At 30.3% G+C, this 27,723-nt stretch overlaps 1 protein-coding gene across 2 annotated transcripts in view; it reads right to left on the reverse strand.

The window, feature by feature from the left end:
• The window catches only part of LOC129968764 (1-phosphatidylinositol 4,5-bisphosphate phosphodiesterase classes I and II-like), a 538,878-nt gene that overhangs the window by 43,790 nt on the left and 467,365 nt on the right, over window positions 1–27,723 (reverse strand). For both annotated transcript variants that reach the window (XM_056082994.1, XM_056082993.1), the window contains exons 16-21: window positions 26,687–26,771; window positions 19,760–19,832; window positions 15,351–15,402; window positions 7,294–7,448; window positions 4,011–4,175; window positions 2,643–2,742 (exon numbers count right to left, since the gene is read on the reverse strand). In XM_056082994.1, the coding sequence (XP_055938969.1) occupies window positions 2,643–2,742; window positions 4,011–4,175; window positions 7,294–7,448; window positions 15,351–15,402; window positions 19,760–19,832; window positions 26,687–26,771 (630 nt within the window). The remainder of the gene's footprint in view (window positions 1–2,642; window positions 2,743–4,010; window positions 4,176–7,293; window positions 7,449–15,350; window positions 15,403–19,759; window positions 19,833–26,686; window positions 26,772–27,723) is intronic.

Consider the following 27,723-nt stretch of genomic DNA (forward strand, 5'->3'; position numbering starts at 1 on the left):
TATATATATATATATAGTATGTGAAACTAACATGACCAGGAAAAGGGACCTCATAATCGCAGTGCAAAACATCTCAATCTAAAATTGCTATCTGTAACAGATGTGCCTATATAAGTCATCGTAAGAAATATAATAATCAAAACAAGGTCTATTTTGCAGCGTCATTCCCAACACATTTAGGCCTGTAATATAATTTTTACAGGAAACATAAGAAAACTTCTGAAGTTTAGTTTAGTTTAGTTATATTAACGTCTCGTTGTAAAGCAACACTAGGGTTATTTTGAAACAGACTTCGTAATTTTGAACCGCGGTCAGATGACGAGGGCGATACCCGAGCTGGCACTCCCTCTCCACATCACACCACATTAGCGGGAGGACGTTTGGTCCTGACGGATTTAACGTGTAAAAGATTCCCTTACACGACGGTTCTTCGGTGGAATTGGGTCTCGAACCTGAAACCCTACGGCTCACGAGCCGAGACCTTACCACTAGGCCACTGCGGCCCGAAAACTTCTGAATCATAGGATACGATTACATATGACATATTACTAATCAGGACACGATTTTATTGTTTTCCGTTTTTATAATTACATACTTTTATTTGTTTGCTCTTTCTCACTCTTCTCGGGCTGTTACTGAAGATTTCGTTTCATGAAAATAGAGCTGCATCCTAAGCACACCTGTATATTTTATCTTTATAGATGCGTGGATTTAGATAGAATTACCAGTGATTTAATCAAAATAAAATAAATCAATGGGTATAATCAATTCTCCGATTTGCATTTAGCGTCTATTGTCTACCATTTCTTTCTATTCATATGAGCATTGATATTTCCTTTTGTTAGATCTTATATAAGTTAACGAGAGGATTGGATTGGATTTGTGGATTTTAATGGCGCAAGAGCCAATTCTGGCCATACTGCGCCAGACGTGGTTAATATATGCATAAAAATATTATGTGTGTAAAAAGTGAATAAATGTCAAAATGTATTATGATTAAAATGTCGGTATGTTGCCTTTTAAAGAGAAACAAGATGTTTAAATTACATCATGATAAAATATTAAATAAAATGGTACATACCAACAGCTTTTAAAAATTTAAAACTGTTTTGATGGGGGTGCTCCTCCACCAGAATTTGCATTTCTAGCGATGAGCAGTTAAAAAATTGTTTCCGATGACATCTAAAATTCGATTAAAACATGAACAATAGCTAAATTTACAAGGCAGTTTGGGCAAGAAGGAGCTCTTTCGCTGAATAAAAGGTGTCGAGTTAAACGGGTATGACCGATGCGGAATCTAGTCCATTTAACATCGTATTCACGCACTGGATAACGAGTGAAATGGTGAGTTTTATAGAATGAGGTTTATTTCTAACACGATGATTCCATGACTCCTGCCACAGCGTGTATAAACGAAGCACTAAAGAATTTTCCACATCATTGCTTGGGATATCTCGTTTCAGAAGTAAAGATGTTCTCTTTGCTGCATTATCTGCCATCTCGTTTTCACCAATAACCGATATGACTCGGAACTCCACAAAACAATATCTCAGAGTTAACGAGAGATATACAAATGTTTGCGTTTGAAGAATTTGTTACCTTGACTGAGTGTCAATATTTTCCGATGAATGTTGACTCATTTAAAAAAGTTCGATTGAAAACTGATTATTTTGTTTTATTCTAAAGCATTCAAGCGCAGTATGCCCAAGAATGGCGCTTGCGCCAATAAACCTAACAATAACAACAACTAAAGCATTCAAACCACCACTGGTGTATGTCGACTAGCGTCGATATTTTTGGACGAGAGGTGAAATGAATAGTAAATAAGTTACAACCGGTGAATTTGCGGGTTTTGACCTATAAAGGGCAGACTGTTTGACTTAGATCTAACAAATTTGATAAAAATAGACTTTGGAAGATAAAAGTGTGCATCTTGGAGTAAATTTATCTGAAATTTTAATTTTCGTTTTTACTAATTAAAAATTAGACATGAATTTGACGTTTTTCCAAAGAAATTCCCGAAAATATAATTGCACTAATCTAATTCTTACATCATTTTAAAATTTTAAAAATTGCTTTTTATTGATATAAACTTAATTAATTGCCCTGCAACTTTTAACGGCCGTGCGAATTTCAACAATTTTTTTAAAAAATATTTTTTTTCCAAAACTTCTGTAATGAATTGCATTGTTGTATGCAGCCATTGTTTCATCAAATATTTAATCGCGTCATTTTCATCCAATGTTTGAAGCTAAGAATTTTCGTTAATATCTCTGACGTTAACGTGACAAATAAGAAACGGAAATAAGAATGTCACGAAAGTTAGATGATTCATGTACCGGACAATTTTTAAAATACTATGATATAACGGAACTTGTTATGATTGGTAAGATTCATATACACAATAAATAGAAGGCTATTAAAATAATATGGCTCTAATTTATGCCATAATTTGATGCCTTAAAATAGATTTTTGAGCAGTTTACCAAAGTTATGCATAAAAGAATCCAAGAAGTTAAACACAGCTAATATTCCCGGCGAACTAGATGGTCGCCAAAGGAGACTAGTTCATAAATTAACATAATAGCATCCGCAAAATACATTTTGCAAACTGTGATCCATTGAAGTGAAAAAATACTAACCTGGTCTGAGACCAACAACAGGTAAGACTCTGTGACCCAGCAGCCGTCCGTTGTCGTCGTTCACTGCAATGCGGAGGCAGGCGAGGTCTGGAAGCACAACCTGCAACAAACAACACATTTTTGCACTCAGAACTTAAGATTTTTCAAATGCCACGTCTCCAAAACTGATAAAACTAAACTTAATATGCACTAGCTTAACGTAAAAGTGTTATACTAATGGTTGTTAGGATTGTTAGTAATGGTAATAAGGGTGATAGTTACATTATACACAATTCATTCAATTCATACATTTTTTTTTATTTTTTCGCATGCTCAGTGAACAAAAAGAAATTATTGTAATTGTTAAAAAAAAAATAGACGCTTTGAGTGAAAGGATGACATTTGGCATAAAGTCTTTACATTAAATTTATAGATTTCTATCAGATTTTGAGAGAAGTCACATCATAGCGTTTATCTTATCTTTAACTGAGAGTAAGTGGACACGGCAATTATAATAAGTAAAGAACAATATAAATACATTTAGTACAGAATTTTAACATCTAAAAAGCAGATCCGATCAAATTTTGAATATATATTTACTTGATCGTTTTACTTGTTACATTGAATATTGATCAAATTTTGTCGGTCTATATATTTACACAAATGTAAAAGCGAAAATTCAAAATCGCAATAACTTGAATAAGTGAAATTTGGTGCAATTTGGTATTTATATTGTATATACATACCCAGTTACAAATCAAATCGCTCAAAGTATTAACCCTTTGGACTCGGATGGTGCCTTTCACTCACTATTCACGACGATGCATCATTTTGACGTTTTATTTATTTATTTTTCAATTTTGATTGTTAAAAATGCATACAGAATGATAATATGTAGAATAATTTGTTGGTAAAATTCAATTTAAAAACATAATAAATATTTTTTTTTCATAGCAATAAGTAAATCTTTGTGTTAGCTGAATAATTTTGCATCGTATTACTTTTCTGAGTGCAAAGTGCCGAGTGTTCCACATGCATTCAATCGCAATAACTCAAACCGAAATAACATATAAATGAAATTCGGTATGTAATCCTTTTTCTAAAATTGTACTTTTGAATCGAATTTTGGTTTTCTATCAGTAAAAAAAAATGTGTTCGAAATACATATTAAGTTTCTTTATTATTCTATGAAACACAAAATTTCATTTACTGGACACTGAAAATAAAAATCTAAGTTTTCGCGGCATTCTCGGCTTTGTTCAATATCCACAATTTTTGCTTAGGAGAGAACATGATAATGAAACTTTCTCATTTATTAGAGAATAAATGAGAAAGTTTCGGGGGGACCATTCCCGATGGGGTTTTTCATTAGTAGAAATGTCGTGTTACCTTTTTGAAGACGAATGGTTCTTCGTCATAGACTGGATTGATACCGTTGTTGGGTATGGTTTTGGTCTTGAACCTTCTTCGCACAGTATCTGCGGGCAGCCCATACATGTCCACTTCCACAAACGTGCTCACTCGCTTGTCTGACAGGAATTGACCCGAAATAATCTAAAATAAGAAGGCCAAAAAGTGGTAAGTTGAAAATATTAAACAATCCTCTGTAATCTGATATTATAGGATTAAGATTTTTCTTCTCTTGGAATTACATAAAATATTATGATAAATAATAAATAAGGAATTAAGAGGCTTTGCTGATGGAACGAATTTGAAGTAATAATTGGTTTAATTTTGCGTAAATTATTAGTTATACTTTAAGGTACCAATATTGCTTTACGTTTTACATTTTTTCGGCAAACTTCAAAAGGAAAAGAAAATTATTAATAAATATTCGACTTTCTCATACCATGAAATTAATTAAACAAAATTTACATTTATAAAACGGTTATTTAACCATGCATATTTCCAATCGTATAAGATGTATGCAAAATATTGTAAATATATATAAAATATTGTAATCATCAAGTTCGAGATTTTGACAATTCTTCATGTTTCAGAAAAAAAAAATATGTATAGAATTTTGAAAACGATAACTAATAAACGCTTTCAATTAAACTGATGAAATTTGGTTTGTAGATCTCTTTCAAATTTTGAACAAAATATAATCAAAAGAAACTTTATCTTAGAGAGAGCAAGTAAATACTATGATTACAAAATGTAAAGAACCAGATAAAATTTCGTGCAATGTTTTAACAACTCTTTATCAAATTTTAAATCAAATCTGTCTACGTATTGACCTCAGCCAAGCTGTATATTCGCAAACTTCTAAACATGGTATTTCAAAAATTCAGTGACTCATATAGATGAAATTTAGTGTGTAATCTTATTACTAAATTTATAATTTGTGTCAAATTTTCATTCAATCCGTTGGAAAAAAAGTCTAAGCCGTTACGTTTTTTCTTACTATGCAACGAAACACAAGAAGTTTGTGAGCGAGATGCTGAAATTAAAAATCTTATGACTCACGGTATTCGTGCCTTGTTCAAGATCAAAAGTTTTTAAGTGCAAGGAAAGGTGGACAACAATTTTAATAAAAATATGCAAGAAAATATGAGACCACTCCCGTTGGTTTATTGCCTCTACTCTATGTTGTTAAAAACAAAAAACACTTATCCAATACGGAAATAAGAAATGGATTGTATTCGTTTAAAAAATGTAAAAGCTAGGAAGAATAATGTTTGTTTTTTTTTTGAATTGTGAAAAATAGAATAATATTAAAAATTTCATTATTGAAAAAAATTCTTAAAATTATAATGCATTTATATTTCATGTTATTTTAAATATTAAATATATTTTTCTTGTAAATATTTAAGAAATAATTATCAAAATTAGTACTAAATAAATGGAGAAGTTTCAAAGATAAAAAAAGAACAATCAAATTTTCATCATTCCATCAAAATTTAAAAAAAAGAAGAGATACTTTTATTAAGATGGTGAAGACAGTATTTTTGCATATAATGATTTCAAAACTCTTTCGTATTAAAACATAAATTATACAGCTTTAAAAAACATCTAAATCTTTCAGTGGAAATATAAATTTGCATAATTTTAGAGGATGAAAATCATTTACTCATCATAAGAATAATTTTAGACGATTAAAAATATATCTTTATAAAAAAAAAGCAAATTTTACATAATAATTTTAGAGAATTTATTGATGCAAATTATTGTTTAAACCTCCAAATATTCTTTATAAAAACGAAATTAATTTTCACCACACGTAATAAACGATGCTCTTAAAATTGGAATGTACAAAAAAAAATCGACATGAAAAATTTGCCATTTTGTTGAAAAATTATTGAATTTATATTTCAATAACAATTCAAAATGTTTAAAACTATTAGAATAAAAATTCATCGGCTTTGCATATTTTTTTTTGTAGTGTTCTAATTCTAATTTTAGCAGACGATGTTTTTATTCAAAAGACTACATTCATTCGGCTTTTGCATTTTAAAACCGTCTGAGTTCCAACGAGTTATTTTTACCTCATGTTTTTTTTCTTGCAAACTTAAATTCTCATTCATCGTTGTCCGGAAAATAATCAATCTTGCGTTTAAGAGCTATTCATCGAACTTCATTATTCTGTAAGTTCTGGCAGTGATGGAATGCTTTTGTGATGAAAACTAATAAATACTACAAAACAATATCAATGCTTTTCCACTTCAATAATTACTATATGCATCAGCAATTTTATTTTGAAGAAAAAAAAATCAAGAAATTTTCTGTAATGTTTGCTATAAAATGCATTTATTATGAATTAAACTCCGAACATAAATATCTTACTTTTTGCTTTTACACTTACCAAGTATAGAAGAAGAAAAATTTGAGTTGTCAAAAATTACGATTATGGCAGTTTGATGCATCTTTCTCAGTAACAAAAATGAGTTTTCGAAATTACGCCTGTTTGACCATAATATGAAGAATTAAAAAAAAAATGCAAAGAGCTAAACGGATGAAATTTAGTTAGAGGAATGAATACTATCATCGTAATCTGTACAATATTTTAAACTAAAACTTTAAACTAGTAGAGTATTTACCAATATGTTTAAAAATGATAACACAGAAACTCAACTAACTAAATGAGTAAAATTAAAAGTAATATTTATAATAATTTTTTTTATCTTGAGTTTCTCAGCAGAAAGTTTCTGTCTGTCTGTCTATTAGTGTGTTTATAAATAACTCAGAAACGTAAAAGGTTTTTAAAAAGAAATTTTGTTAACTGTTTTTACACCAAAGTTTCAAAATTTTTTATCAACTTTTTTATTTGATCAGTTTATAGGAAGAGGACAAAAATGCTCACTTGAAATTCTTCACTCAAGAACGAAACTTAACAAACAATACTTGAAAACAACAAGTATTGTTTCGTAAATTTCAGCATACTCAGTATTTGAAATTTACGAAAACATTGAAGAGTATTTCAACCAGCTCAAATCTATAACACTCCTCTTTTGTTATATCTTCTTTGGTGGATTGAGAATCACAATAGTAAAATATTCATCATTTGTTTGCAACATACTTATGCTCCTCCAGTAAGGAAATTGAAATTTCCAGGTAATTGCAAATGATATTCTTATTCTTCTGTAATAACCTAAAAATTCTAAATAGCTACAAAATTTCTGGACAAAATTTGTTATGAGTAGTTTAAAAAAAACCGAATCATGAACCTCACCTTAACGCTGACCGTTCCTGCGATGATGCCATCGACAGTGGATTCAATGAAGGGATCGAATTTCCGATCGGTCCTTCTCATGAAGTCGGGCTTCAGGAGGTAACCACTCCGACCGTTGTATTCGAAAATACCTAAGTTCAGCTGCATGCCTAAATCTGAAAATAAGCAAATTTAGGTTATTTATACTCACTTGATTGTTCTTAAAAAAATAAGGGATACTATAACGTCGCTTTGCAATCAGCACCAAATATCTTAAGTTTTTCAGTAGGAAGGGAAAAACTTAATTTTCACAGAAATAACAAAAACTCCTGATTTTTTTCCCCACAATTTCTTTCTTATATTCACTCCATATGAGAAAAAGGAACGTTGAATAGATACTGTTACGAATCTGGGATGTTTTTCTGTGCAATTGTCCCACAGAAAATTACGGATTTTCTGAATGGTTGATAGGCCAAAGTCCCTCGGGCGTAGTGAAAACTTGAAGATAAAGTTGGTGAGTTTGGGACAAAAATGAAGGTTCTAGAAAATACAAGAATTATGTCGATATCTTGTTTGGGAGTCGAGATCCACATATTCTTTTACAAGATTCGGTGCCCTGGGGAAAGTCCTTTATAAATGCGAAAGCTAAAGCAAGCCAGTAAATTCTCCCTTGTGAGCTCCTAATGCTATTTTTTTAAATCTGTAGAGCTGTCTTATGCCCTATATATACGAGATTATTTATCTACCCAGTCCCATGCAAATGCGAATTTACCATTCCAATTGACAATGCAAATATAGAGAGAATATTTTTCAAAAGTGATCGGATGAAAAAATTGTCAGCGAAGACAAATGAAGTAATCTTGATTTGCAATTATAATTTTAGAATGACTATCATCGAAATTATGTGAAAGAAGAAAATGTTATAATTACGTAACTAAAATCAAAATTAAAATAATTGGACTAAAACACAATAATTTTGCATTTTTTTAATCTTCCATGTATTTATGTTATAAAATTGCTTAGACATTGAGTTTTTATCATAGTAAAATAAATTAATATATATCCACTTAATATTCGTTTCAGTATCCTGAGACGACCACTTTTCGACGATTCTATCTCACTTAGGGGTGAGACGCGGAAGGATGAGCGCATTTCCGGAATTCTTCATTCTTTAACCTTGAATCCCGCCCCCGATTAGATACTTTTTCGTTCATTTTTTTTTCTCACGTGTATATAAGTATGGTGTCGTTTCTGATCTTATTTTAATTTAGTCTACGAGTACTCCGAGTTTATTTTATTGCTAAATGCAAATATCTTCTCCTTTTTGCCTTTCCTGCGCAAATTTTAAAACTAAAGCAAAGCGTTAGTTTAGATCCGTTGGTAAACAATAATTCATGTTTTATTTATTTAGCACTTAAACGTCTCATAACAACACTTGCAATTATAGTAACCCTATATATCAAGAATTCTATAATAAAAAAAACAAAGATTTATAAAGTAATTCATTCAAACCATTACTTATGAAAGTAAAATTTAATCTCTGATATTACTAACGTATGTCACTCAACTATCATTTATTGTCTAAGGTTAAATTTTTCATCAATACATATCAGCTAAAACACAAATAGAGAAAAAGAAAGAAAGAATTCTTTGCAGCAAAAAAAAAAAAAGAAAAAAAAAGTGGCATTTTCTGAAAGTTTGAATAAAAATAGCCACGTTTGAAAAATAAAAGACTAACTAACTATCTTATTTCTCTGCACTTTTTATTAATAGACAGAAATATGATCCAGACATTCTGAAGAAGCAACCAAAAAAAAAAAAAAAACAGGAAATCAAAGATAAAGAACTCGCTTATTTTTTTAACAAAACTAAAAATAAGCAAATAAATGAAAGGAGGAAATAGATGATTTCTTTGGAGGAGATTGCCACGTGATCTGATTTATCGTTTTCGCAATTCGTTTCCATGGAAGTTAGATTCTGTTCAAAATACATCCTCATCCAATCATTAGTTTTTCCACTACTCCAATTTTAGAAATGATTTCTTTTCTGACTAGAAGTGATTCCATCCATTTTACAGTGGTTTTTTTTTTCACCCCAGAGGAACGCACAGGGAAAAAAAACGAAGTATAGTCATTTAATACAATAAGAAAGTAAAATTATTTTTTCCAGCTAAGTTTATGTAATAACTTAAAAGGATTAGAAAATAAAACTTTATTTTTTCATTCAGAGATTGCGTAATGATTTAAAATAGTAAGAACGTAAAACATATTTTGCCCAGCGAAGTTTTTTTTTGTCCCTAAATTATCTAAGACAGATTTGCAAACATTTAATCGACACATCTTATCAACAACATGCTGTGAATCAGTTTTGTAGAAAATTAATCTTTACTAGTTTAACAGAAGGAATAGTTTAAAGTAATTTTATATTTTAATGGTGGTCTTAATTTTGCTTGAGTATAAAACAGTTTCTTGTAAATTTTAAACATTAAAAAATCCATACAATTTTCATAAATTTTTAAATTATGACATCATCTGGTCCTTTAACCCTTTCTAGGGCCGTGGGAAGTATGCTTCCCACCAAATTTATCAATCTTTGTATGAATTTATGTAGGTTAGCATCAGTTCTGACAAATTTGTTTAGGAAGACAGAAACTTTGATGCTTCAGTTCTTTATCTCACACAAAATGATGTGTCTTGATTCGTTACTTAATAATTAATGAACCAAATTAATGAATTAATCAAATTAAATTTATCTAATAAGCTAAATGAATCCCTTTTCTTATTTTAATTTCAACCTAAAAATATTTTAACATAATATGATGAGAAAAAAATGGCTATTTAAAGGGTTAAGATAATTCATTAATGGCAATAATATTATATTTTTCCATTCTACAAATCAGACATTCAATAGAGATAAATATACAAAATTATTAGTTTATTTTTAGCAAAATTTTAGCCTCAATAGTTTGGGGACAAGTGCTCGGCTCGCATTCACATCTCAGGATGACGTAATTCGAATTGGTAGTACGCATGCGCCTGTCATTGTTTTGGAATGCGCATGTTTGCCGTAAAAATTTGTCGAATATTAATATTATTCTTTATTCCTATTTGAATAAGGATCTTCTATTTGAAGTCGAAACTTCTATAATAATGAATCTTCTATGCGAACTTCTCTGATTTAAAACTGCAGACTACTTGAAACAAATTTATAGACGTTGATACATTTTTTGATACCCACATACATGTGCTGCATATAAATATATAATACCTCTGAAACTGTTTCTTTGGAATTAATCACATTGGAAAATATAATTCATTCCAAAATTCTGTTTTTATGTTTTTTCTTTAGACAACAGTAAACGAACTGAATGGTTATCATAACCATATGAACTATCATGTCATAACCATATGAACTACGCTCATATGGTTATGACATGGACGTTGAGATGTTAGTTATATTATCAAAGGAAGTCGAGCAGAGTAATTATTAAGTAAATTTGAGTAAAGCTATTAAGAAGACATATTTTAAGCTTTCCTTTATATTGTGTTCCAATGTTTTCCATTCAATTATTATTTGCAAAGAAGTGACAAACATTCATAATCAGTGACATTTTGATAAATTTTGTATTTTGAATGTATTAGAAAAAGATTATTGGACAGAATAGTGTAACATGATGTGGTGATAGAATCATATCTACTTGGTGAATATTTCATGTTACCAAAACAGAAATAAACAATCAGTTTTCAGTTTAGTTTGTTCTAATAAGCCAAAATGGTAAGTTTATATTCCATAATATAAAATACTTAAATATATTAAGTTATGTAACTGAATATAGAATTTCTTATCAAAATTTCTGAAACATATTAATGCAATTTAGTTTTTTACTATGCGAACCAAAGAGATCTCAATAAATTTAAAATCCATAAAGTTTTATCCATTTATTTAAGTCTTGATTACATTTTTGAATTTATTCTCATATTCCCTTCGATGACTGTTTGAAAATGATACAATTTTACCTATTGTTCGGCGCAGTATGGTCAACATCATGGCTCTTGCGCCAGAAAACCCCAAACAAGACAAACTAACTAAAACTATATAAATATATATATAATCATACGTCGCTTACCGAAACACCTCAAGTAACGAGTGATTAATAAAAAGAGCAAAGCAAAACTTTAAAAAAACTCCCTTAATAAGTAATGAGGAGAAATGATGACATCATATACAGAATCCTGTATGTATCTCAATTAACAGTTTGTGTTTAAAGCTTATTTGCTGATGATTTTTTTTAAATTAAAAGTGGAATTGTAAAATATATTATTAATAAAATCGTCAAAGAAAAAAAAACACGACACACTTTGATAAGCCTCATGATTTCACTTTGCGGTATAAGAGCAAAGTATTTCCATAATATGTGAGCAGAGATTCAAGCATAGTCAGGACCTGACTACCAAAACGCTTATAGAGATCCATTCGGTATCAAATCAAGATATGTTGGAGAAGATTTCATCAAAAGAAGAAGAGATAACAGCCTCCTCAAAAGCAACAATCATTTAGTAAAATATTGCAGTTGCTAAAAGCATAAGAAACTGCTATTCAGAAACAACATTCTGATATTCCAGTAGCAATACAGTTACAAATTTATTTGACTATAATGATGAGTCTCGTTTTCGCCAAATTTTAAGAGACCCAACAAAAAAAATGTCTTTAGAAAACTTCTTTTAAAAGCATGTACTATAAAAAAATTGCTTTATTATAAATTTGTTTGATATTTGTTATATTATCTGGAATAAAACGCGTCCTTTTATTTTACATTGATTTTATGAAAAAATGATCCATTGGACGAGTGTTTTTCATTAAGAATAAGATGCGTATAAAATATGCTTGTTAAGAGTGTTTCCTCTGTATTATGGATAATTGTTGCATTTATTTACACTTTTTTACTTTCTTGTATACGGAATATAGAAAAAATATATTAATCGGCAAAAAAGTCGAACTCGAGATTTTGACGAATCTCCTCCTTTTAGACTTCCCTGATGTCTGTCTGTCTGTGACAAAGATAACTGAAAAACTTTTGGAGCTAGACGGTTGAAATTTGATATAGGAATTTTTACACCAAATTTTCCCATTTTTATCACATTTTGAGTAAAATCTGTTCAGAAGAAGTTCTGTCCGGATGTTCGAATATAACTTAACACGATAATTACAAAATGAAGATAGGTAGACAGATAAAATTCGGTACACAGATTTCAAATCTAAAATGTAGACGTCTTTCAAACTTTGAGCCAAATCCAAATAAGGATGACTATCTGTCTGTCTGTACTTTTAGAAACATGTAAGCGTGATCATTCAAAAACGGTAAAACTTAAATTTACCAAATTTGGCAGTTTTGTGTCCTATTTTTGCTTTAATCAGTTGAGAAAAATGTGTCTAAAACACAAATTTGATTTTTGGATACTATTGACGCATATCAGGGATTAATCGCCAAATAACTCGCCAAGGATGACATGATAGATTCAGTAAAAATGCTAAACAAGCCAAAAGTTAATATTCCGTAACTATTGTACGTCTATGCTATATAAGATATTCTCTGACACGGCAAGTCGATTAGAAATTATGCGAGAAAATTTTGAGGAGATTACTTCTGCTGGATTTTATTTGGATTTCTTCGCTTAGTCTTAAGCATTCTTATGATATATTTTTTTTTGCCACGAGCTCAAATAATACTTTATTTACTAAGTTTTAATAAAATATTTTATTTCTCCCCAAGCTCGATTTTTAATTGTTGCGGAATTTATCGACATTATTTAATTGTTGCAAAATTTATCGACATTCATTTCAAAGAAAAATTCTGTAATATAAAATATATATTGGAATGGAAATTTACAAATGGGACAATTCAAATGGCACAATCTCAACAATTTCGAATTCACCCATCCGGGCTCCTAGAAATTTCCTTCCCAATCCATCGGAGTGAATTCCCAGTGCTTGGAGTGGTTTCTGTAAATTGATCTGTGATAATATTTGTGCAACATGCTCGGCATCTTCCTGAGCACACACGGAGCAAGTTTGAGTTTCATATTATCGCCAACTAATATTGGTCATTCTGAGAGCTCTGCAGTTATTTGGCCAACCTCTAGCCATGAATCTGCGGATTCGAAAGCATCTCACGCATTCAGATGTTCGAGAACTGATACTGTTTACCTCACTGACAAATTAATAGTTTGAAATTCCTGTATTCTTGAAATAACTTTCGTGTCATAACACAAGGTTTGCTCCGTAAATATTGTAATTTCAAGCGTGTAAAGAATTATAAATGATGCTATTTCTCCACTCTTTCGCTTTGTTTTATCAAAACAGGGCAGATTTTAATTTTCGGTTCTATAAAAGACCTATCAAAAGATATTTGAAATGTTTGGCTTAGCATATACAGTGTCCCTTCTAATCGTGAGCCAGCAGCTAATTAATAAAAAATGTTTTAATTTGGCAAATATTTTAAATGATTTAAGGTATCCGATTAGGTTCGGAAGGGATTAAAAAAATATTTTAATGCTTATATGATATATTTTTATGAACATAAGGATAAAATGAAGAATAAAAGAGAAATTATTTGAATATATATGTAGGTTTTGAAGAAAATTCATATTTTGATGTACCTTATGTATTATATAGTTTGTGTCTATAAAGTCGTTTGAGTAGTCATATTCAATAAAATATTCTTGACATATTAACATTTTAGAAAAAAAAAACAGTTCTGCTCTTCTGAAAATAAACTTGGCCATGTAATAAAGTTTAGATTTCATTTTTTTAAGCTGAACCTATTGAGTTGGCAAGTATTTCTCGATAAGGTAATTGATTAATCTAAAATAATTTATTTATAGTAATATTTAATTCTTCATAATTCGATCAGCTTCAGAATCTGGATTTTTTTTCATTAAATAGTTAGTCTCAAAAATATTTTATTATATATAATCAGTAAGGGTATAAAATGATATATATAATAGGTATGACGGAAAGTTGTAAAAAAGTCATATTTAGCAATTTATTTAGAGGTGCATTTATTTTCTCAAAATTATGAAACATAAAATATTTTTCCGATTAGAAGTATAAGCTTATCTCTAATGGTTTAAAAATAGCTATTGGATCGCAATTAGATCAGATTCCCTGTATGTTGCCGCAAAAGGAAGATCAGTACACAGGCAGCATGGCTCAGAGATAAAGCACAGCTTGCAACGCATAAGGTCAAGGGTTCGAACCCCAGCCAATTCGCATTCATTTAAAGGTTGAACTTTAAAATGAATTTCTTATTATTCATTTATTAATGTTATAGAACTTTCTATAACCTTCTTTATAATTCTAGATTATTCCGTAAAGGTATAAATTCTGTGTTCCACAAGCAGTGGGATTAGTTCTTCGCTTGCAAGTTACGAGTTGCTTAAAGCTAATAAAGATATAGAGTTACTTTGTGACCTGTTATTCTTTGTATTTTCGTGACAATATTTTATAGGAAAATGAACCATTAAAAACCACTACAAACGCATGCGATTTGTCTGCTATAGTAACACATTACATTTTTCCTAACTAATCTAGCAAAAAAAAAAAAAAAAAGAAAAAAAGAATAATTTTTATTTTTTAGACAAATCTGGAATTTACTAATTCAAATTCTGAAAAATTTTATTGATTTATTAGAAATCTTGATTGGAAATCTTTATGAATAAATATAGAGCCATAAAATAAAATTAATCATATTCACAACGCAATTATTGGAAACTTTAAAGAATAATTCGAAAGATTGTCTCAGCTTAAGTTTTCCTCTAGTTTTGAAATGAAAGTAATCACTGATTCAAAAAGAATTTGCAGCCTTATTTATCTTAAATTTTTGTCCTATTCATCTAAAAAAATCTTGAAATTATATTTCAAATTTTTAACGTTTGTAGTTCATAAAACGACTTCAGCATCAAAAGAACTAATATATCTTTCTGTCATTTCGTAATATTCTGACTTGAAACTAACTTCCTCCTAAATTATAAAAATAGGTTTGTATGTACAAAACTATTTAAAAAAAATGAAATAAATACCTAGCGTCTGGTAGTTTAGAGCAACCATTTGACAGCCAGCGTTCCAAAACACCTAAAAGAATCATTGTGAATTATTAATTCGGCTATATTTTTAAATTCATTAACAACAGCATTTGTTTGTCACAATTTCATTAAAAAGAACAATTAATAAATGAAAGATACAGAAGAACCATCAACAAAATTTATCTCTGCTTCTATTTTCAATTTAATGAAATCAAATAGTGAAATATTTATATTAAAAGAAAACATTTGTAACTGAACACATTAAAATATACATAATACGTAAAAGCAGACGATAAAATTACCCACTTTTATCATAATTTCTTCTTCTTTAATTTAATTCAACTAATTAATTAATAAAATTCTTTTTAAAAACTATTACTAAAAAATGTTTTGACAAAATCATCACTCAAAAAAAATCGCACTTACGTAACTTTGACTCAATTTTAATAGAAAAATACTATTAAAAAACAAACAGAAAGTACCACGTGTTGCCAATCATGAAAACGAACCACACAAATTATTTCAATTTAATTCGACGACGACTTCAACAGCCGCCCCAGCGACACAATGGATACTTTCTAAATATTACACAAACACACTTAAACATTCTGAGATTTCTGAGAAGCAGACGCAAGCTCAGATAATGGTTGAGAATCACTGTGCTCTCGGCAGAGAAGGGGGACAAAAGTATCATTTGGTGCTTTAAACTGAATAATTATGTAGTTATAAGGAATAGCATAATTTAACTATTTACAAGTCCCCGTTTTAAAAAGAATGCTGATTAAATAATTTTAATAAATTCTTCTTAAGTTCTCTTATCTTCTCCGATATTTTCTTACATTCTCCGATCATGGTCCTCAAATCCCAAAATTAGAGCAATCATGATTTGAATTATATCACAAAGAATATTGTTGCATATCCGTTACACTGATTTCCTGTGATGTTAGGTTCTTAGTAAGGAAGAGAGATTTATAGGTAGTTTTAATTATAACCGACCACAGAGACAAACGATGATCATTTCGTGAATTTGACTCCAAAAATGACGGTTCTAGAAAATACAAGAATTATGCTGATATCTCTGTTCGGAATAGGTTTTTCTAGAAACCTTCATGCCTCTTTAAAGAACCTATATAAATACGAGAAGCGAATCAATCAATCTAGTAAATTCTTTCTTTGGAGTGTTAAACACGGGGTAAATTCTTTAGCTGCACTCTGAACATTGTTATGCTGTTGTTGTTATTTAATAATGATTACGAATTTTTGAATTCCTATTTTTAAATATATTTCGCTGCGTTTTAAGGTCTATGTTTTGTATTTTCTTGAAGAATAAGGAATCATAATTGAGTTAGTTGGATTTCATCTTATTCGACGATTTTCCGTAACAATTTATAATAGAAGAGAGAAAATCTTGACAAGAATTTTTATTTTACATTATTTCTTTTATTATTATTATCAAAACACTTCACATATCTCGTATGCATTTTATTATTATTATTTTTATTTCTTTTTTCACAGAACTAAAATCCCTATTTCTCGTAAATGATTATATTTTTAGGCAAATATTAACTAGTCATTAAACTGTGAATCCAAAAAAAAAAAAAAAAAACAGAAAAACCTCTTTCAAGATACAGAATCATATACATTGTATATTGGAATAAGAAAAATTTCGTTTGTTGGATTCTTGCCGAAAAATAATCAAAACATTTCTCAATATAAGGAATCATATGCATTGTACGCTGGAATAAAAAAGAATTTTGTTAAATTTTTAAAGAAAATGTTTAAAAACTTCTCTCAACATAGAAAATAATGAAACAATATACGCCAAAATAAAAAAAAAAATCTTTTTCTGTGCTTTTGTCGAAAAATATTACATAATTCACACACTCACACACAAAAAAATATTCGTTTCCATTTACAAATGCTTTTTACTTTAAAAAAAAAGAATTATAAAGTATTTTGAAGCGTGAATTCTTTTTTTGAAAACCTAACGAAATAATCGTTCATCCAATTTCAACAAGTCATATTAATATATTGAGATGCACATTATTATCAGAGACAAATTCATTTTTCATATACTTTACAAAAATTTTTTTGACTTCGTTTACTTTTTATTAAGTTAACTCTTTCACTTTTTATAATCGAGTTAGCTAAGACAATCAACCCAGAAAATTCTCGTAAGAATAACCTTTAAGTTCCTTTTACGACGATGGAAATTTAATTATTCCAAATTCTAATTTTGTAGACGCACGTAAAAAAGAAAGGCAAATGCGACCAAATTCAATAAGGAACTGCATCTGCGCCATGTTAAGTCAAAGGCGAAGGTTTACGCGTTTATTATGCCTCGAAACCGCTTTATGAAAGCCATAAAAACGGAATAGATACAGATTGGATTAGAAGATAAAATTAACAAAAAATATTTAATCCTTGAAGAAACGTAACTGTGTTACAGTAACCAACATATGAAAAATATTTAATGTTATAAGTTTATATTAAAATCTTTTGAATATTTTTTTAATTAAACACGAATATTTCTTTTACACTGGAATCATTAGTAGAAAAATTAATTAATCGGTCAGCATTAAGTCTTTTTTAAATTTAAAATTAATAATCTTAAATCTCGGCATCTTTGAAGCAATTTGGATTCGCTACAGCAGCCAATAATCGTAAATGTTTCATATTAGCTGGTATAAACTTAAAAATACATTATTACTTTTATTGGTAAAATTAATAATTTTGAGGGATAGTAAATTAAAAATGTTAATGGTCATAAAGTTGGAGTTGGTCAAATTAGAAAATATGTATGTAAATATTGTTACGAATCTATACTATTGTGTTCTGTATAATTAGAGTCATAATAAGGAAAAGAGTTTTAGACATATGTATTTTATTGGAAGCTAAATGAATATCTGGTCAACGACTCCCGCACTTGGCAACCATTTGGCGAAAAAGGTGAAAGTTCGGAAAACGAGAAGAATAATGAAAATTCTTCTAGAAAATACTATGCCAACTTAAATGAATTATATTATTACGAATTTGTAATGTTGCTTCCCTAAGCAGATATTTCCATCCTGGGAAAGACAGTTTTACGATCAGCTCTATTGGATGCTAATCGAATGTCGGATCAATGACCCTCGGGCTTGGCAACAAACCTGACGTCTATTTGGAGGCTTAGCGACGAATTAGGCTACAAAGTAGATGATGCTAGAATCTTCAAGAATTTTGGCTTTGGTTCAATTAGAACGGTATTTAAATTGATATTTCCAGAACCTTCTCTGCTTTGTTTCAGGAACTATAAAAGGCCGTAGGACTGAGCTGGAGGTAGTCATTTGAGTTCAGCTCAATTTATTAGTTGAACGAGTTCTCTCTCTGAGGGCTACGAGATGCTTATCATCGTTGTGCTGCTTACTAGAGGTGCTACTGTATATTGTTTGTGTACGTCTCGGTTGTGTATTTATCGTCTGTGTATTTGTGCCTTTGTGTTAATAAACGTCATTATTTGTTACTGGCGCCTGTTGTCTGCGTCACCATATATCCATTTCAAGCGAATCCATTGACTTTTACCGATATAGTGGAGGAATTTCCGTAATAATATTCAGGTGAGGCTTTAGTTTAGTTATATTAACGTCCTATTTAAAGCAACACTAGAGTTATTTTGCGACGGACCTCGTAATTTTGAACCGCGGTCAGATGACGAGGGCGACACCTGAGCTGGCACACACCACACACACCAATGGGAGGACGTTCGGCCCTGACGGATTTATCGTGCAACAGACCCCCTTACACGGCGATTCTTCGGTGGAATGGCGGTTCTTCGGTGGAATGGAGTCTTGATCTCGAACCTGAAACCCTACGGCTCACAAGCCGAGACTTTACCACCACGGCCTATTCAGGTTAGGCGATGAAGTGATTAAGATCATGATAACAGAATGAATTCTCTTGCTTACTCGGGGTGCAGTTGATTCTGCTATAGCTGTAATTTAATCAGAAATTTATAGTTTGCTTGTGTTGTTGATTTCTGTACAATGCTGTTCTTTGTGTACATTTTGGTTGCATTATTGTCGCCGATACTTTGTGTTTTTTTTCCCATGAAATTAAGCATTGTAAAATATTATCAAGATTCTTGTACCTCTTACACCTCATTTAAGATATTTTTTGATGTAACCCTAACAACGAAGACATTTTAGAGTTTCCTCTATACCACCTTGCTTTCAGCAATAATGTCATTTCGTGTCATAAATGTACATTTTATTAGTACAAGCTGTGATGAAAAATACTTGTTACTCATTTAAGATTTATTTCACTATTTTTATACACCTGCCTGAGAGCAATAATATCTTGAATTATTTAAGTATTCATATTTGACAGAAAAAAAAGGTGATGAATGAAAAGTGGGGATTGTATCTTACCTGTGGCATGTAATTGCTTGAATCCACTCTCGTTCCCTTTGGGTAAATTCGACTGAGTTGTCTTTTGTTGTAGCTGAATTAGAGTCAAGGAAGTGGTGCTTAGAACATACTAAAAACTAACATACAAAATGATTTGCTCGAAATAAAAAGACTCTTGTTATGAATACACATCAGTGAATTCCAAATTTATATAGTTCAGTTGCATATGTAAGTTATAATTTCTAACGAGAGATAAAAAAAGTTATTAGATTTTTTTTATTATTCATTAAAATGATTTTAATATGCTATTATTTATTTTCTCACAAACGAAGTACGCAAAGAAAAGTTTCGTATACGCAGACTCAAATAAATATATAGAGATTACCAATAAGAATTTATATAAAAAGCTTTGTAATCTTCCATAAAAACTGAAGTGAAGTGAAGAACTCACTTTATCACCCAAACAACTGTTTCGGGGAAATCTTGACATAAACTTCTCTTTTATCTGGTTTTTATTGGAAGGGTTAGGTTAAAATGGCCCCTCCAAGTTTTTATGACACATTATTGTCAATTAATCGTTTATCTTTGGGGTTAACCTAAGATATAAAATATAAGAGACGATTTGATTTTAGTATCTTGAAATAGACGTAAATTGAAAGGAACGAAAATCAGAAAAATTCCTTCGTTAATAATGGAATATACAGGGTGGTTATAATTAAAGTGCAATTGTTTGAAGGACTGTAAAAGAAAAACTACGTGGAGTATGTCGAAGAAATTTCGTATATGTTATATTTCTAACATGGGGAAATGATTACACAATGAAAAAAAAATTAGTCCACCTTTTTGTCATAGGTGGCGCTTTTTAATGACAATATTTTATACATTGCAGTTATAACATTTTTCTCTGTTAAAATATGAAATGCGTAATGCATTACAATATTTGTCCAATGTGGGATCCTTGAAGTCCTATCAAATGTTGTAGATGCAAGACCGCGTGAAAAACAGTAGCACGTAATATTTCCAGCTGAATATCTAGGACATGTCTAGTAATGCTACTTTTTAAAGCAATAACAGAGTTAGGTTTGTTCTTGTAAACGCGATCTTTTAAATATCCCCAGAGCCAGAAATGGCAAGGATTCAAATCAGGTGAACGAGGTGGCCACGCATTTTTCAAACATCTGCTAGCTCTATGATCCTCACTAAAAGTTCGGTGAAGCAGTTGTGTTACACAATGAGCTATGTGAGGTGGTGCTCCATCTTGCGTCAATATTGTTGAATCGTAGAAGTTTCTGTTTTGCAAAGCAGGGATCACATTACTTTCAGATTTTCGAAAAAAATGGACAATAATAAAGTTAACAGTCATACTACACCAAACTGTAACAAATGTTGAATGCAAGGGCCTCCCAAAAACAGTATGCGGATTGGATGACCTCCATATCCTACAGTTATAAGTGTTGACTTGTCCGGATAAAGTAAAATGCGCTTCATCAGACCACAACATCTTTCGAATCCATGATTCATCTTCATCAATTTTGGCAAGAATGAAGTTGACAAAATGAATTCTTTGTTGTTGATAGCCTTTTTGCAAGTTCTGCAATTTTTTTTATTTTAAATGGATAGTGTCTTAAAATGTAGCGCAAGACTTTGCATACGGTCGCCCATGGTTTTCATAAAGTCCTTGCTACACTTCTAGAGCTTACAGGTCTCTGATACACTAACCATGAATCAACTGCTTTTCTAATCTCTTCCACAACTCCCCGATACACATATCTTCGTCATCTAGTTCCAGGGAGCACTCCGAGTTCTGTAGTTTCAAATTTATTAATCATTTTCTTTAAGCCATTCACAGACATCGGTCCTTTTCTCAAATCTTGAAAACGGCGATATTCTTTCAAAGCAGCACTATAATTGCTATTCTTTTGGTAATAACATTTTACTAACAGAGCACGTTCTACCTTTAACAAAGTCATGGCTATAGCTTAAAGATGCATGACTTTTATCATCATAATGATTTTAAAGTTGAAATGATATCCATTTTGACGTAGTACAGAGCAAAAAATTAAAAAAAAAACCGTTTTAATAATCTACAGCGCCATCTATTGCAAAAAAATGAACTAAAATTTTTTTATCAAGTAATTCCTTTTCCCATGTTGTAAATATAACATATACCAAATTTCTTCAACCTACCACAAGGAGTTTTCTTTTATAGTCCTTCAAACACTTGCACTTTAATTATAACCACGTAGTATTTTACAATTTTTCTACATAACACGGAATTTCAGATATATTGAATCGATTGATGATGGCTGTATAAAATAAAATAACTATATAAAATTGGATTGTTTGTAAAATGAAATGAGTTTCTTTTCTCTTTTTCTTGCGTTTCGAAAATTAGATGAACAGTTTAGTTTTACCTCCAGCATGTTGATTTGTAACATATAATTTGTTAGTTTCAATTGTTGCTGCGTTTAATTTTAGATTCCAATTAAATCATGTAAAACTTAATTAGTGAATAATTTAAACATTTTATGAGGACCCTCTTTATTCCTTAACACTATCATCGAAGCTGGTGATGAGATGCTTCCGGTATGGTGGTTGGATCTAGCCACCCAGGAGAGAACACGAAAAAGGTGGGGTATCTGGCTCCTCCCATCGATGACCGGACGTACTTCCTTCGGGAAGGGTTGTATCGTGGCCGGTGATAGCCCTTAGGACTCAATCACAGTTCCCGCCAGTGTTGCTGTTACGGCGGTCCGGTCATTCATTTTTCTTTATCCGAGGGTCTTCGAAGGGGTCGAAGAGTCAGTGATATGACTTAACACTATCATCGGATATATATCTATACTTATAATAAAGCTCAATGTGTGTGTGTGTGTGTGTGTGTGTGTGTTGGCGCTCTACAGGCCAGGTCATTTGACATACAGCTATCAATTTTGGTACATGTATACCTTAGAGGTCGGGAATGTGCACCTGGGGTCCCTTTTTTTGAAATTTTAATTAGAATTTTAATTATTAATTAAAAACTAACTTTCTCGCCAAAAAAATCTTCCATTTTCCCCACCGCCAACTTTTCCGCCAAAAAAAATCTTCCATTTTCGCCACCGCCAAATGAGTAAGGCTTCCGTTTTTTTTTTCTCCCAACAGTAATGAGGCTAGGGTTAGTATTTTTCGGCGGATTATTTCAAACGATTCTGTTTATTTTCTTAATGTTTGATGCATTTAAAATTAAACATTGTTAATTAATCGATCCTTCAGATTTATTCTGAAGTACTTTTGAATTAAAATAAAACAGAATAAAGGAAATTAAAAATTTCTAATCCGCATAGCGTTACCCCAACTGGCGTAGAAAAAAAATAACGTATTTGCTTTACGTAACTGGCGTTGAAAATTCACGCATGCGCTTTGTGTTCTGAATTCCGCATTGTGTTGACGAATTATTATCAACGGATGCGGACTGGATTTAAATTTTTTTTAGGTCCGTTGCATGCTTTTGTAATTAAAATGTATTTATGTTAGTTATATATTTTTTGTATATGCTTATAGTTTTAAGTGAATCGTTTTTTAAGTAGTTTTTTTAAAACCTGTTTTAAACCGTCTATTTTAAACGATTCGTTTTATTTTCTTAGTGTTTGATGCATTTAAAAGTAAACATTGTTAATTAACGATCTGCTCATGATGAATCTAAGAAAATTTTGTTGACAAATTCTTGAGATATTAAATAAATTAAAAAAGATATTCTTTAGTGCCCATAAAGTTTAAACGCTGAGTGACTCTATTTTCAGTAATCAGATTATAAAAAAAAAAATGCTTTGTTTCAGTAAAAAATATTATTATATTAATTGCAGATTAATTCTTTCCACTTTAATTTAAAGCACAAATTATGTGGGTGCTAACAGAAAAGTAGAGAGCTACATATTACGTTATGACTGAAGGCCTTTATAATATTATGAGTGAATTATATGACTATCAAAATTTGAAGTTTTAAAATATTTTGATGAAGAAGCTATTAAAGTAGGAATTGCATAAAATATTTAAATATAAAATTTTAACGAGCATTAAGATTGGCGAACCGGTTGGTCGACAAATTCTTGAGATATTACATAAATTAAGAAAGATATTTTTTAGTTCCCATAAGGTTTAAATGCTCAGTGACTCTGTTTTCGTTAATCATGTTATTAAAAAAATTAACATTTATTGACGAACACGAACACACTGATATTCACCGTTACTCTGATTAGATGTTATAAAATCTGAATAGATAAACATAAACGTGTAAACAGCTGTGCGCCGGTTTCTATGGCAACACAGCTGGAAAGGGGATAGAAGTTTCTAAGACAGAACATCTGCTTTACACAATTTTATAGAATAACTTTTCCCCTTTTTCGTTTCATTTTTTAAAAAAATTACTTATTTAATAAGAACACCTGCTTTACCCAATTTTTTAGAATAGTTTTTTTCCCCTTTTCGCTTGCTTTAAAAAAACATGTATACTTATATATAAAGTTCAATGTGTGTGTGTGTGTGTGTGTTGGCTCTCCACAGAAAAGACCATTTGACCTACAGCTACCAAATTTGGTACATGTATACCTTAGAGGTCGGCAATGTGCACCTGGGGTCCCTTTTTTTGAATTTTTAATTAGAATTTTAATTATTAATTAAAAGCTAACTTTCTCGACAAAAAATTATTCATTTTCCCTACCACCAAATGAGTAAGAGTTCAGGTTTTTTTCCCCAACAGTAATGAGGCTAGGCTTAAGATTTTTCGGCTGATTATTTCAAAGGATTCTGTTTATTTTCGTAATGTTTGATGCATTTAAAATTAAACATTGTTAATTATTCGATCTTTCAGATTCATTCTGAAATACTTTTGAATTGAAATAAAACAGAATAAAGGAAATAAAAATTTCTAATCTGCATAGCGTTACCCCAACTGGCTTAGAAAAACTCACGCATTTGCGTTACCGTAACTAGCGTTGTAAATTCACGCATGCGCATTGTGTTCTGATTGTTGACATAACAACCAATATCAACGGACGATTTAAATTATTTTTAGATTAGTTGCATGCTTTTGTAATTAAAGTGTATTTATGTTAGTTATATATTTTTTGTGTATGCTTATAGTTTTAAGACCATCGTCTTTTAAGTAGTTTTTTTTAACCTGTTTTCAACCGATTATTTTAAACGATTCGTTTTATTTTTATTTTTTAGTGTTTGATGCATTTAAAATTAAACATTGTTAATTAATCAATCTGGTCATGATGAATCTGAGAAAATTTTGTTGACAAATTTTTGAAATATTACATAAATTAAGAAAGATATTCTTTAGTGCCCATAAAGTTTAAACACTCAGTGACTGTTTTCAATAATCATATTACAAAAAAAAAAAAAAAAAAAAAAAACTTTGTTTCAGTAAAAAATATTATTATATTAATTGCAGATTAATCCTTTCCACTTTAATTTAAAGTATAAATTCTATGGGAGCCAACAGAAAATGAGAGAGATACATATTACGTTATGACTGAAATGGTTTATATTATGAGTGAATTATATGCCTATCAAAATTTGAAGTTTTAAAATATTTTGATGAAGAAGCTATTAAAGTAGGAATTGCATGAAATATTTAATTATGAAAATTTTAACGAACATTAAGATTGGCGAACCGGCTGGTCACCAAAGGCGGCTAGTATATATATATATATATAATACTATGAAAGTTTAGAGGGTATTAATAAATTCTAAGAATCCGATTATTTTCATCAAAAGCTGGCCTGAAAATGTAGTCTTTAAAGTGAATAAATGGACATTTTTCCATTTAATAAAATCTATAATATCGAAAATCAACAGGATATGCATATAAACATAAATAATTTGCTTTCGAATATGAAAAAGAGAAAGAAAGTTCGGCCACTAAAAAAGTTACACTTTGCAATTAAAAGGAATCAGTTAGGACAAAGGTGAGAAGATTTACTATGGAGTATGGTGCATTAAGGTTATTTTATTTTATTAGATACTAGCCGTGCTTATCTACCCAATTGTTTGTTGAGAATTTGAGCTTTCTTTTCTGTTAAAGTATTATGAGAAGTATTTGTTTAAAATTTAATTCTGTTATGTGATAAGATAAAAAATTATGACTGTTGAAATCAGTCTCTTATAAAAACTAATACTGTGGATGAAACTTAAAAAGTATTTATACTAGGATTTTGAAGATGCGAAAATTTACTTGGGATTTAGCGTTGAAAGACAGCCATTTTTCGAATCTTAATTCTAAAATTGACAAAATCCCAAGATTGGACGATTTGATGAAACGATGAACTTAATTTGAAATTTTTCATAATAATAAAAATAATGCTATAAATTGTGTATTAAATTAAATTTAAGAAATATCAAAAGGAAAAATTGCAAGAAAATAAAATGTATATCATTACATTAAAGAAAGTCTAAAAATATGTTTTTGCGCGATAATGATTTAGTAATGGTTTGAGAATCTTTTAAATTTAATTTAATGCATAATCAAAGCATTGTTATAGATTACTTATTAAATTAGGTTAAAAAATATTAAAAGAAACTAAATGCACGGAAATGAAATTGATATCGTTGAAAGTTTTTTTAAAGTTTTAAAAAAAATGTAAAAAAATATTTTTTGTGCGTTAATTGTTTTTGTAATTTATAACTGAAAAACACCAAAATCTTTTACAACTTTTAATTTATATTTTAATTAACTTTGGTATTTGAAAAAAAATGATAATGAACTATCTGTTGTCTTGAGAAAAAAAAGCATATGGGCTATCATACTAGAAAAGTAATAAATATTCGCAAAATCATATGTCATTTTATCAAATAATATACTTTTTAACGTAGCCTTCTGAAGATTAAAGCAAGTAAATAAAAAAAAAAATGCTTGCGCGCATTGAAGCGAACTATTCTGCCATAGACATTCGAAAAGGATACTTGACGAACTCCACGGGATGCTCCTTGAGCAAATTCGTTGCTTGAGTTTCTACAAATGATGAAACTTCGTAGCTTCTGTTACGCTCTGAAAAAAAAGAAGAGAAAAATATCACATTGTCTGCGGATGGCTAGACTTCGAGAAATATTCAAACAGTTCAAAACTCCTTGTTGGGCGAATGTTTTTGTTTATCTCTATTATTTTCGATGAAAGTCAGTTTACTGAGCTCTAGAACAGGATTTCCAAACCTCTGGTACATGCCCCATCAATGATAAGTTATAACATTCTTTTCGATCAAATTTTTACATAAAAAAAACTTTCAATAAATGCTCAAAATAGATATAAAATATCCAGCACTTTAACATTTTGTTTTCATACTTATTATGCATATACGCAGGGCTATTCAAAAAGAAGAAGATTTAAAATATTTGCTTTTAATGAATAGCAATAGATAGATAGAAGCGAATACGAAACATCTTTAAATAGACGATATTTTATTTTCAAAGTTTTGTTTTATGTATTCAGATCTCGGTAAGAGCGATGACGTTGTTCGTTTAGGAAAAAATGGCAATGCCATAGGGAAAGAGTGAATCCATTGTTGTAGTGCAGAGTACATTTTATTGCAAGTTCAACAAAGAGTCGGTATAAACAGGTTTACATTTTATCCAAATAAATTCGTAGAACATGGTTGCATATGTAAGGAGAAAAGAACTAGTCTTTCTTGTATCCCGATAGATTTCGAATAGAATATGTTTTGTTTTCAAAGGGATCAAAGTTTTCGAATAGAATATGTTTTTACAGGGATCATTCAGATCCCTGTAAAAGCGATATTCTTGTTTGTTTATGAAAAAAATGTCAACGTTTTAGGGAAAGTTGTTTTGCGTGCTGCAGCATGCAAAGAGTAAATCCATTGTTGCAGTGCAGCGTGCATTTTATTGCAAGTTCAACAAAGATCTGTATAAACAGGTTTACATTTCCTTCAAATAAATTCGTAGATGGTTGCATATAAACTGGCTACCCTCACGTGGTAGATGAAAAT

This window comes from Argiope bruennichi, chromosome 5 (genome assembly GCF_947563725.1).
Source record: "Argiope bruennichi chromosome 5, qqArgBrue1.1, whole genome shotgun sequence".
Classification (NCBI taxonomy): domain Eukaryota; kingdom Metazoa; phylum Arthropoda; class Arachnida; order Araneae; family Araneidae; genus Argiope; species Argiope bruennichi.